At 43.4% G+C, this 12520-nt stretch overlaps 1 protein-coding gene across 1 annotated transcript; it reads right to left on the reverse strand.

Annotated features, from left to right (window-relative positions):
- Positions 1-255: 255 nt before the first annotated feature.
- Positions 256-10418, reverse strand: inhbaa (inhibin subunit beta Aa). The gene is made up of 2 exons (XM_056450945.1): positions 9567-10418; positions 256-1281 (listed from the first exon to the last, which is right to left on the reverse strand). The coding sequence occupies exons 1-2, from the start codon at positions 9979-9981 to the stop codon at positions 509-511; spliced, it is 1188 nt and encodes a 395-aa protein (XP_056306920.1). The 5' UTR covers positions 9982-10418; the 3' UTR covers positions 256-508.
- Positions 10419-12520: the final 2102 nt, after the last annotated feature.

A 12520-nucleotide genomic window follows, 5' to 3' on the forward strand; every position in this document is an offset into this window, starting at 1 on the left:
GTCAACCGGCGTTAACTTTTCTTTTAGTTTGTAAAAGTAAATAGTTAAGAAACAAAACAACACCTTGATGAAAATATATCGTAATACTTGACAAGTTGCATAGTTTTGAGATTTTCTTTTTCAGGCACCTCATCTGTGTGATCTCTCTTCCCGCAGTGCACGTCTGCGCTGCAAAGTAGGCCGCATAAATACTCTCTGACCTTGCTCCCTTTGCTTTGTAACAAAAATATATTATATTTCTTTTTTTTCTCTCTCTTTTGAAAGTGCCACAGAGATTACTCTGAGTTACAGATACCCATTGGATTCTAAGATGACCACGCACAAGTGGTCGAGAGAAAGAGAGGCCTGTCTACGTGAGAGTTTGTCTTGAGGCAGTGAGATAGAGATAAAGGAGCTCTCCTCTCCTCTCCCTCTACATCTCGTCTTTTTCATTCGTTTCGGGACTCAAGTCCTTGCCCCAACCGTCCAACCTTGCTCCCTTCCCACCCTTCCTCTTCTCGAAGTGCCCTTACGAGCAGCCGCATTCTTCTACAATCATGTTCTGGATGTCCTTTTTGACGATTTTCTGCTCCTCGTTGTAGTAGAGCATGGACATGGCTCGCAGACGCGTGGGGACGCAGCAGGACTTGATGTTGGTGAAAGGGCTGTACCCTCGGATACGGTAGTGGCTGATGACCGTGGAGTGGAAGGACAGCGAGTTGCCGGTGATGCTGGCCACGTTGCTGGCGCAGTCACCTTCGCAGTAGTTGGCGTGGTACCCCGACGGAGCGATGATCCAGTCGTTCCAGCCGATGTCCTTGAAGTTTACGTAAAATTGCCGCTTGCAGCAGACACGGGCCTTGCCGTCGCATTCCAGGCCTCTCTTGCGGCGTCTCCTCAGGGAGAGCTCGTCCATCTGTCGCACCACGGCCATGAGAAACGGCCGATGGGATTGCTCGCGCTCGCTGCCTCCCGGAGACACCAGCACCGGCGTGGCCCGGGCGTCAGCACACAGCGGGCAGGAGACGCGCAGACTCAGTGTGCTTCCCCCGTGCTGCAGCAACGACTGCACGCTCTGCGATGCTGGAAATGTATGCCAGCCGCTGCGCCGCGTGTCCACGGATTTCTCTGCCAGGAATTTCTCCCCGGCGCCCTGCTGCAGGAGCAGCCGGATGGTGACGTTAGCGCGTGTGCGGTTGCCTTTCGGCAGTCGAAGGAAGATCCAGACGTTGGCTTGGTCCACCACAGACATCTCACCGCCTTCCTTGGAGATGAGAAAGTTGACTATGCCTGGAGCTTCGCCTGAAGGACAGGAAGACAAAGAAACATGAGGGTTAGTCAAACGAGCTGCTCTTTTGTGCTTGCGGTTGTATTTCACTTCAGCCCGAGGCTTTGGTTGACCTTGCAGACTGCCACATCACAGCTTACACTGGGTGGGGTGGCATCAGTGGAACAGTTCTGCGCTGTGCCAACCGTGACCAGTTTTTCGAGGTTTCCGCAAAACAATCGCCTCCTGTTTTGTGCAACTATTAATAAATGGCAGAGAGGTATGCAGTCGTGCATCCTTTTCCTGCGCGTCAAATGCAAGATGTGAATCAGCTGTTCCTACACCCACGCTCACAAACAAACAATCCCTCCTCCCACTTGGTCCTTCCTGTACCACCTTGGAATTGAAATAATTGAGGGTTTCAGAAAGACTTTAAACCAACTTCATCACCTCTCCTGGTCGTTAACTGAGCAATTAAGAGTCTGCTGGCCTTGAACGAGGTTCAGCTGAATGCTGGGTAACACATAATGGCCATGACAACGTACAGCGTGCAGCTGGAAGCAGTGATGTGGCATGTGGCTTGCTGTCTCATTGGATTGTAAAAGACTTTTCCCTCTGGCTTTGATTCCCACTGTGTTATAGACAGAGGCGAGGCCTCTGGAAAATCTCAGTTCACGGATCATTTGGGTACTTCTAAACAAATCCTCTCCATTTACCGACTCGACCTGTTTTTAAGCCACTAAACCTTAGTTTGGACATTATTTCTGGCTGGCGTAGCTGACTGTTTTGCTTGCTTATACTGCAGCTGAGTTCTTGTAAAAACCTTGTCGAAGGTTTCACTTACAGTGATCCGTGTATATCGTGACTAATAATAAGAGGCTTTTTACGACAAGCATCAAGCAATATGCTCTGGTTAATTATTGCACAAGTACTACATCTATCATCTAAGAGGGTTGCAACGTAATAACAACGGCTCCGAGCTACAAGTGTATATGTGTGCTAGAGCGTATTTAAGGATCCCTGGCCCAAACACGGACCAGCTTCACGAATGCAGGCTGAAAATAATAGGCTTTTTTTTTCTCCAGTGGTGGCTAACGCATTGTTTCCCTTTTAATCTGCTTCCAGTGAAAGACTCGAGTATCGTTAGCATTTTGACTCAGCTGAGCAAACCCTTCAACCGGCCCTCCAAAGCAGAGGCCCAGGCCTCTAGAAGAAAGATCACCACTGGTGCTTCGCAACACTGCATGCTTCTGAATATATTTGCTGGAGAGCGAAAAGAAATTTTGAAAATTGAAGAGAAAGACTAAAGAGCCATGCGGTAATCCCTCAACAATAAACACCAATTTAACCGCAAGGGCAGAGTTTGCACAGCTGTCCTGCACACAAAGATGGAGAATAACATTTACACATTCCTCCCCACCCCCTTTCTATGTCTTCAAAAGGGGCGGGTGGCTGAAGTATAGAATCACCTGGGAACTTAAGTGTGTTTGTGGGGGGGACGGGGGGGATGTCCACTCCTCTTTAAACATGGCTTTAGTTAATGTGTTCTATAATCCCCTTCTCTATCTAGTTTACCTTAGGGGGAATCAGCTTCTTTCATCTCCCTGTTGGCCTCCTGTCATATTGTATGGCTTGCAATGCCCCAGTGCTTGAAGCTCAAAGAATGCTTTTGCAGTAAAGAAGTCCACAACCTGAAAGGCTGTTAAAACACGCCTCTTTGGACAGAGTTTGATTGTACTCTTCCTGGTTAACGCACTATTTATCTTTGGCTAATTTGTTGACAAAGCTGATTAAAGGCAACAGGTTTTTTTTTTTCGGCGCGGATCACACGGGCTAGTTCAAAGACGATAGCACTAACAGGTGCTTAATGGATCAAGTGGAACGAGCCATTCATTCACGTACCAAAACACAAGGGAGCTTGGTGCGTATTCTTTGGATCTTTCTGAGAACTCGAAAACAGCTATCGTTTCAAGGCCAGCACTGACGTTACATACCGAATGGGAAAGATGCTAAGCGCTAATCCCTTTAGGATTCTTGACCCATTTCTTTCTTTGACCCAACATGATATTAAATTAGAAATAATAAGTATGAGGGTGGAAATATGACTCTTTTAATGGCATGCTGGAGTGAACGATTTGACTTCCTCGCCTCTTACGCAACATATTTCAAACACAATCCCGTCAGCAGCGAGGATGGATTTCACAGACTAAACTCTAGCGCTGAAGCACACTGTGACTGAGCCTGTAATATCATATAGTCACATTCATGTATTCATTCATCGGTTTTCTTTTAGCCCCTTTATTAATCAGGGGTCGCCACCGCAGAATAAAGCTCTAACTTATATAGCATATGTTTTTACAAAGCGAATGCCCTTTCAGCTGCAACCCGTCACTGGGAAACACTCTCAATCACACACATACGCTATGGGCAATTTTGTTTACCCAATTCACCTATGGGGGAAACCGGAGCACCCGGAGGAAACCCACGGCAACACAGGCAGCAGACTCCACACAGAAACGCTAACTGACCCAGCCGAGGCTTGATCCAGCGATTTTCTTGCTGTGAGGCAACATCGCTACCCATCACGCCGCCACACATTTCAAACGTTAATCAATTATCATCTGGATGACTAACATTCATCAAAGGGTGGCTTACAGCAGGTCCCAACTCTCACAAGCATTGCATATTCGCATGATACCAAACTAAATAAAAATGGTCCGTGATCAGTGCAGCTGAGGTATTCCACAAGAAAATACTCAACAGAGACCAATACTGCAATCATAAACCATCCTTTGACATTAAAATGTCACTGAATAGACCGCAAAACCACTAGAATTCCTTTCAGTGTACAGCATGTTGCTGCAACGGCATTCATGGCCTTTTCTGCATCCCAGCTTGAGACGCAAACAAACAAAAAGTGCAATCAAAGCTTATTTCCCAACCATAACACTGAAGAGTTTTGTATACATTCTCAGCCGAGTGTCCCTAACACCGGCGAGCCGCTTCACGATACCACACCTTGCGCCGTAAAGGCCAAGCATGCCTGTTATGCTCTTCCCCAAATGGCCTTGTTGCCTCTTTATCTGGTCCTCATCACCCACAGGCATTTCAGGCTCCAACAGCGGGCCTGATTTACTGCCCCTATCTAAGTCAGCACCCCGTCCAGCAGCAAAGAATCAGCAGCCACAGCCAGCCCCTGCAGGCCAGCACAGCTCCCAGGGAACCAGGAGGGTAATGAGGAGAGTTACTGCTGCCTCCCCCCTACTAACCTTTGGTAGGAATCCACAGAACATGGCTCGAGGCCATACGGCATGCTGAATCACTGAAGGACATGCGCTTTTAATATGAATACAGAGACTGTGGCTTAACAAAACACGGGAGGAGGATCTATTGTCTATTATGGAAGTTGCAACCTGTTTGTCTGATTGATTTTTCAACATTCGAGGTTGGACGTTGATTTGAGATGCTCGCTACTCTTCCACCGAGCCTGCATCTGTAAGTAATAACCCACTCTCACGAACAGGTTTGGATGATGCATCAGCTGTCAAAGTAATAAATGAGCATAGCTGGCATGATGCTGCAGCATCCTTACTTCAGTGCAGTGCTCTATCTTGAAGCCAAGAAAGCTTTAAGTAGCGTATTACCAAATGTCATGAGCAGTAAAGTATCCTGCAACCTGAGAAAGTGTTTTCGTGACCGCATTAATCCTCAGCTAACAAGGAGGCTTTCTAATGTGGTACTCAAATCTGGATAGTGTTTAAAGGAGATGCTTTGTGGCTTTGCGATACGTAAGATTTGGCGAGCTGGACGCGTAGCCCTAGAATGACTCGAAAATACTTTGGGCTATTCCAATTGCCTTGAAATGGAAAATTCTTTTATTTTTATTTAAGGAAACTAACCTCACGCCAAAGCAAGTCAGCTTCTCTTGATGAACGAATCAGTATTTGATCTAGCAAAAAAAACAAAAACAAATGAAAAACCGGGACGTCTTCTTTCTTTTGCTGTGACTATTACTGGAGGGAGTGATTATAGGGTTTCCCTGTGATAAATCACTAGGAGGAGATCAAAACCAGGAGAAGAAGTAAATATTGAGTCATTGTTTCAGAACATGTCAAGCTTCGCATATGCAACCTGCACGCTTAAATGACATCAGAAAGGACAAACACTGAACGCCCACACACATCCACTGCCATAGCACACTTTCCGTTTTAATATTCGGCACATGGCGTTACTCATTAGACTACTGGACACATTTTTACACCATTTGTTTTTTTCATACGTTTTGTAAACATTTGATAGCGTCACCACCCACTCTTAAAGGGATAGTTCATTTTGTCATCATTTCATTATTGTTTAGTAGTTTCAAATCTGCGTGGGTTTGTTCAGTTGAACCCAAAAGAAGATAATTTGATGAGTATTTGTATTTCCAAAGTCAATAGTTAGAGGGTTTCAGATTGTTTTCAACATATCCCATTTAGTTTTCATCAGAAATAACTCAAAGTTTGAAACCAAACCATCTTGGTGTGAACTATCCCTTTAAGGAAAGAGCGAATACTCTTGATATAGTTGGTACTGGCTGAAAGTCTGCAGACTAACGCTTATTCATTATTTGCAGTCATGCTAACATACGCAAGCACTGATTGCACATGGCTTGAGGCTACACATTAAATTGAGAGTAATCAGTCTAACCATGTAGCTCTCATTCAGTCAGCGTGCTGTATATTAGAGATAATGGTTTGAACAAGTATACTCTGCAATAAATGCTGTGCGCCTGCAGTTCTCGTTTCAGATCAAGGTGATTTCTCCACGTAATCAGCACATCATGTAAAACGACAGTCGCCATGTACACAGAAAACTGTGTGACTAAGGAAATAACACGCAACCTTGTCTGAAAACAAATTCTGTGTGTACTGTAGTGACTGCTTTGTTGACAATATTCCAGCCTATGATAACTAACTAAAACATAGACGCGATACATCTACGTTGCAATTATGAGAACAGATTCTTGGACAGGATTCCCAGACAGATAGTGTACGCAGAAGTCTGAGACTTACATCATGCACGTAATTACAGTTGTCTAAACAGCCCACTTAACGCAACATTACAGTGATGCACTGCAGTAACATGTGTCTTAAATTCAAACCAGTATGAAATAAACATTATGCAGAACTATGCATTAGGGTATTTAGAAAATCAATATAATTATAGTTATGCGTCTCTGCCTGTGATGCCAAGTCAGAAAAGATCACCTCATTGCAGACTAAATGATGCTTGTACGCCAGCGGTGGACTTTAAATAAACTTTTCGTAAAAAGGCTGTTAATTACATTATTAAAATATGCTTTTCTATTATAATATAATAATGTAATTTGTTACATCGTATCTAAATTAATCTAACATGTTTTCCTTTGAAAAGAGTGTAGGATAACTGAGCATTGTGATGTGTGGAGTAGTAAATTCAGTATACTGTAGGAACTTATGGAGCTGATTATGAAAATATTGTTTTACTACAACAAAATATGCATGAAAGGGTTGTTTTTTTTTCTTAATGTGTGAGGATTAATCATAGTTCATTATTTCATGAGCTGAAAGTCCACGTTTCTTTTTAAAAAGTTAAATAAATAAGATATGTTTACATTAAAAAAGACTGCCATCTATTTTAATGACAAACAGACTAAATGTTTGTTAGTCCAGATCATTTTGAAACATCCCTATAAAGTTCTGTGATTTGTTAGGGTCAGCAATAACATTTATTGTAATCCCCCTTGTGGTGAATGTGGAGAACGCTTTTATTTTGGAGGTTTGGTAAACCGTTCAAGGTGGAAACCGACGCGGCATTTTGCGCCAGACGTTCAAGCGGGAATCTTTCAATTCCGGGTTTAGCGATTATCACGACGTTTCTGCTCATAACACAGCGATTGTTTGGCGGAAGGAGACGATGAGGTACATTTTACAGTCTTGGGATTCACATTCGTAGTCAAAGCCCGTGAGTGAAAATAACACGATGACATATCTTTATGCATTGTAGTTTGTGCATGTTTTATTAGAAGTCACGTGTAGATGTTTAAAATCAGAATTAGCGATTGTGTTTCTCTATCGCAGTCTATCGTCAATAAGTCTCCACCCACTAATTATTATGATATTCAACAAGTGGCTTTGTATTGTTTCATATTCAAAATCAAGAGTGTCATATTTCATGTTATCGCTTTATCTCATCTGTACCTCACGTGAAGTGTTTGTCAAATTTAAGTGATGGGGTTAAAACAAGACACATCATTAACCCCTTAACTACCCCCACCAAGAAAAAACATTTAGATTATATTTCTTAACACCTAATGTCACTAGTTAACACACTCGATGCATTATTTTTCAACACATCCCATAATTTCTAAACTATTAGCCTCTACCAAATGGTTGATATGTTGGTTCATGGTAAAAGTACCGGAATTAATATACATGTACTATGAAAAATCTGAAAATATGAAGTGTAAGACCAATTTATTAAAGTAATATTCAAAATAAAACATTTTTGACCAATAAATCATCTTTATTTTTTGAAGTATGCCATAAAAACATTACAAATTCTAATTTAACATGCTTTCCTGTTGTTGTTTTACTATAAAACCAAAATCAAGTGTAGTAACAGGTAACCAAGTGACAGGATTATATTTGTTTTTTGTTTTTTTTGTAAACCAACAATGCTGTGCGTGTAAACAATGATTTACATTCTTTAAATGACTTTAATAGTCATCATTTAAAACAGTCAAAACATGGTCAACCATTTGGTAGAGCGGGCAGTCAAAGGGTTAAGAAGTCTGACCTCAGAAAGTGAGCTATGATGCACCATGTGTTTGGTTTGTGCCAGTGCTGGTCAGTAATCTGACATTTTGCAACGTGAGCAGTTGAATGAACGCGTGCAATTCCTGTTAAGTCCTGATTTATTCATTCATCCTGAGAGACAGTCCATCTCCTCTCAGTCAATAAATCAAGAAAACAAATAGATGAGTCTTATGTTGAAGGAACAAATACTTGCTGTAACGTTCCACGTGATCAAAGTTTGATATAGTTTTGATTGCTAGCAGATTTAGCTCTGTGCCTCATGACGAAGTTTTTGTCATCGCTTATGCATGATCTGAATTTGTTTTATAATGTGACGAGCTGTAGTCTGGCTCCGGAAGATTATCAGGGAATGGCTCTCATAAACAGAGTTCTCACGGTCATGAAAAAGTTGGAAATAGCAGGGAATTTAAAATCTCGGATTTCCAGATGTGGAAGTCATGGAAATGAGGAAGATCGTATAACGTAATGGAAATTTCAGTAGTTAATGCTGATTTTCACATTTTAAGTGCACTCTTCGATTTTGAAAAGTGCAATGGGGGGAATGCAAATTCAATGAGACTAAGCACAAGGGACAATCCTGCATGAAGCATCTCCTTGTTGATATGGGAAATCCATAGTTTCAAAACTGCAGCAGAGTTTGTGCAAATGGCTGACTTTATGTGTCATCATGCCTTATTGTCCTAGCTCACCTGACATCATACACTTATTTAGCATTTTTAAAAAACCTATGAAACTGAATTCATTTTCATATCCATAAACTCCAAACGCTTCCTCCAGCAGGCCACAGTGTTAGTCCCAGCTCCCTAAAATCATGAAACATTCATCTTTCAGACAAGCAATCCAATCGCTCGGCTTGCTGCTTTTTAGGTCTGACACATCTGTTGAGAGCTCCAGCAGCACGCCGCGGCTCCGTGTCACTCATGACCCGCTTGAGCTGTATGACTCAGAGAAGAACCCAATCTCTCCTCACATCATGGGCTTGACAGCACCTTTGAACAGCTCTCACTGCAGCCGACAATGCTCTTTCAACTGCCTTTGAAACCCGACACAAAGGCAGTAACCGAACAGCCTTTTTTCCCTCCCATAATATGGGGAGAAGTCCTTTTCTATTCTTCTGTGTTATGATTTTTTTTTTATCTCTCTTTCTCTCAACCCTCTTCAGTCACATAGGGAAGCTACATAGAGAGTCCCCAGAGAGGTGCTCCTGTGCGGAGCTTACGGCTGGAAGCCTGGGGGGGGCCCTCACAGATAATTACTGATTCTTTAAAAGCAGCAGGAGGTTTGGAGGAGCCTCGAGAGGGGGGAGTGAATTGCCGCAGCGTAGCTGACTTTGTTCAGCGGCAACAGGTTTCCCTGAACACTGATATTAAGTTAAACAGCTTTATAAAGCAAGCTCTCCCGTTTCATCCCCCGAGGGACGACTGAATAGATTAAGGTATTTAATGACTAAGGTCACCCTCTAGTCAAAAATTCGGACTCACCGGTTTCAGCGAACGTGATGATCTCCGTCTGTTCTGCCTGTTCGGTCTCGGCGCGGTTGCTGGCCTCGTCCTCAATCAGGACACTGCCGTCCTTGCCCACCCGTCCCACGTGCACCTTACGGATGGCATTGAGGAGCGCAGCACGAGGCACCGGGTGTGTGATGTTGGGTCGCTCTTGCAGGTGCAGCATGTTAAGTATGTGCCTCTTCACTGCCTCAACCACGTCTTGCTGAGCACCCTCGTCCTCGCTCTCCGAAACACCTTTTCGAAATCTCGCCAGCGCGCAGGATGGACAGACCGTGGCGCCTGCCTGCTGTTCGGACATCGGCAGGCTCCCTTTGGTGACCATGGCACTCAGGGAGCAGGACTGGATTAGCAGCAGGAGGATCCCGCTCAGTAGAGGCAGAGGGGACATCCTTAAATAAAAGGTGTCTGAAGAAAGCTGTACCGCTTGCAATGAAACAAAAAAAAAAACTTACTTTCAAAAGTTCCTTTCAAAGTAAGACAGGAATCCGGTCAGTCGCCAATAGCTGGCAGTAAAGTCCGTCTGCCTGCGCTTGAGTGCAATCTTAGAGGAGTCAAAAAAGTAAGAACTACTAAGGGGGGGAAGAAAAGTCAGGAAAAAGAGTAATCCTTGCTGGCAAGTTGTGAGAAGAGATGCTGTAGGAATAGTTCTGTCAGTGGATTTCTCCCTCTCCAGGTCCTTGGGAAGTTTGTATGGGATGGGCAGTCGGCTTCTGGATGTGCCCCAGGGAAGCAGTGCGCTCGTAAGAGGTCTGGGACTGCTCACTGTGCAGGAGTTGAATGGTTTTGTTGAAGAGGGCTGGACTCTCTCGCTGGCTCTTGCTCCCCTGTCTCTCTGTTTCTACTTCTCCTCTCTCTTACACAGTAATTATACTTCCCTCCCCTCCCCTCCCTCCCCTCTTTCTTGCTCCCTCCCTCTCTTTACGTTTCCTTTTTATTTATTTTCTAATTGTTCTATTTGTAGGGCAGAGTAACTTTCCCCCTGGAGGGTTTTTTTTATGGACCACGTAGTTGAATTTGCTTCAGTCATGACAAGTGATTTGCCAAAACTCTGTCATCGATTACTCATCCTTCACTTGATTCAAATCTTTGACTCTCTTTCTCTTGTTGAACACAGAAGAAGATATTTAGAAGAATGTTTACCTGAGTGATATTTTGACTTGTCCACTGTTTTCAGCTTTCTTTCGAGGAAGTAAAATGTCTTCTTTTAAAAGTTTCTAGCAATACAAAGGGGTTTCCATCTATACATTTTACAGTGATTGAAGACACAAGATCTCTCCAGATATATTTGTTTACCAGTAGCTGATTGAAAATCAAGTTTGGCAAGTGATCAAACCTGAAGGATTTTGAAGTTCTTAAGAAATCTGAGGTAACTTAAGAGTTCCCCTTCTGGTCAACTGGAGATCGTCACTCAGTGTTTCCTTTTCTTGAAGAGTGATCGTCTTGACGTCACACTAAAGAAGTGCATGTTAACTCTTCCATGCTTCCCCTTGCCGCTGCAACACATGTTGTGCTCAGATTCACCAGGAAGTGCCCGGGAGGCTAACTTTCTGTTTAATTGGTCGAATGCAGATGTGTCTGGAGTTCTTAGCCAGACAGGCAGCTGGGTTGTGACATCATCAGGCTGAGCTGAGGGCATGCGTGGGTCGTTCGTCTGCATATCAGACAACACATGAATGAGGGATCCCGCAGTCATACGAGTCACCGTGTGCTGTGGGTTCTGTCGATATTTTTACCATATAAGACATGATGATGATGTACCAGAGTGGGATTACTCAAAGTTCTGATTCAGGAGACTCACCTTCCTCCGTGATGCTGGCTGAGGTCAGTGTCTGCAGTCTGCTTTGGGACAGTCAGCTTCTGGTTTTGTCATGTTTCAGCCTGAGGGATCTATTAGGCTTAAGTCTTTCTTTTTCTTTAAGGATTCATTCGTCTATTTATCTTACAGTATTAGTTTAGAAATGATTTAACTCTGAACATATCATTAGGTTTGAGGTGGGCTTACGGTAGTCTTTTCTCTGGCAAGAAATTTGTATCACTTTAGCATATTATTGTAAGGAGTCCCTCTTGTGGTGAGACTTGCTCATTGCAGAGAGAAAATAATGGTGTGGGGTTTTTTCTCTCCTCGTGGTAAACATTTTATTGTATTTTTATTTTTATTTATTTTATTTATTTATACAGGGACAATATACAACATGACATGTTGTGCCAGAGTTAGCTATAAAGCTTATTTACATCTGTACTCCCTGGGCATGAAGTTGTAACAAGTTTAACAACGTTCATTCATTTTCTTCTCGGCTTAGTCCCTTTATTAATCTGGGGTCGCCACTGCGGAATGAACCGCCAACTTATCCAGCAAATGTTTTATGCAGCGGATGCCCTTGCACTGGGAAACACCCATGCACTCTTATTCACACACATACACTACGGACAATTTAGCTTACCAAATTCACCTGTACCGCATGTCTTTGGAGCACCCAGAGGAAACACACGCCAACACGGGGAAAACATGCAAACTCTACACAGAAGTGCCAACTGACCCAGCCGAGGCTCAAACCAGCGACCCTCTTGCTGTGAGGCGACAGCGCTACCCGCTGCGCCACCACGCTGCCCAAGTTGAACAATATTACAACAATAGAAAATAGTACAATATACGCTTCAGTACAGTACATACAATACATAATAGTCAATCAAATGAAATCCAATCAGTGGTTGCATATTTGATTTCCTTTAAGCCAAACTTTAAGGACAGTATTACTAATATGCACTGCTACTTTAATCCATCTTCCTGCTGCTCTGACTGAAAAAACTGATGCTCTAAAAGCAGTTCTCTTGAGTTTAACTGAACAATCACTAGGGCCAGACACGCAGATTCCGTGTGGGCCTATCGATGACCTAGTCCAGGCATGGGCATCCTCGATCCTCGAGGG

Source organism: Danio aesculapii, chromosome 24, assembly GCF_903798145.1.
Source record: "Danio aesculapii chromosome 24, fDanAes4.1, whole genome shotgun sequence".
In the NCBI taxonomy this organism is placed as follows: domain Eukaryota; kingdom Metazoa; phylum Chordata; class Actinopteri; order Cypriniformes; family Danionidae; genus Danio; species Danio aesculapii.

Excerpts from the sequence above, each read along its gene's own strand:
- inhbaa (XM_056450945.1), bottom strand. The coding sequence starts at position 9,981 with ATGTCCCCTCTGCCTCTACTGAGCGGGATCCTCCTGCTGCTAATCCAG. Across the intron at positions 1,282-9,566 it reads CATCACGTTCGCTGAAACCG|GCGAAGCTCCAGGCATAGTC; the intron begins GTGAGTCCGAAT and ends CCTGTCCTTCAG.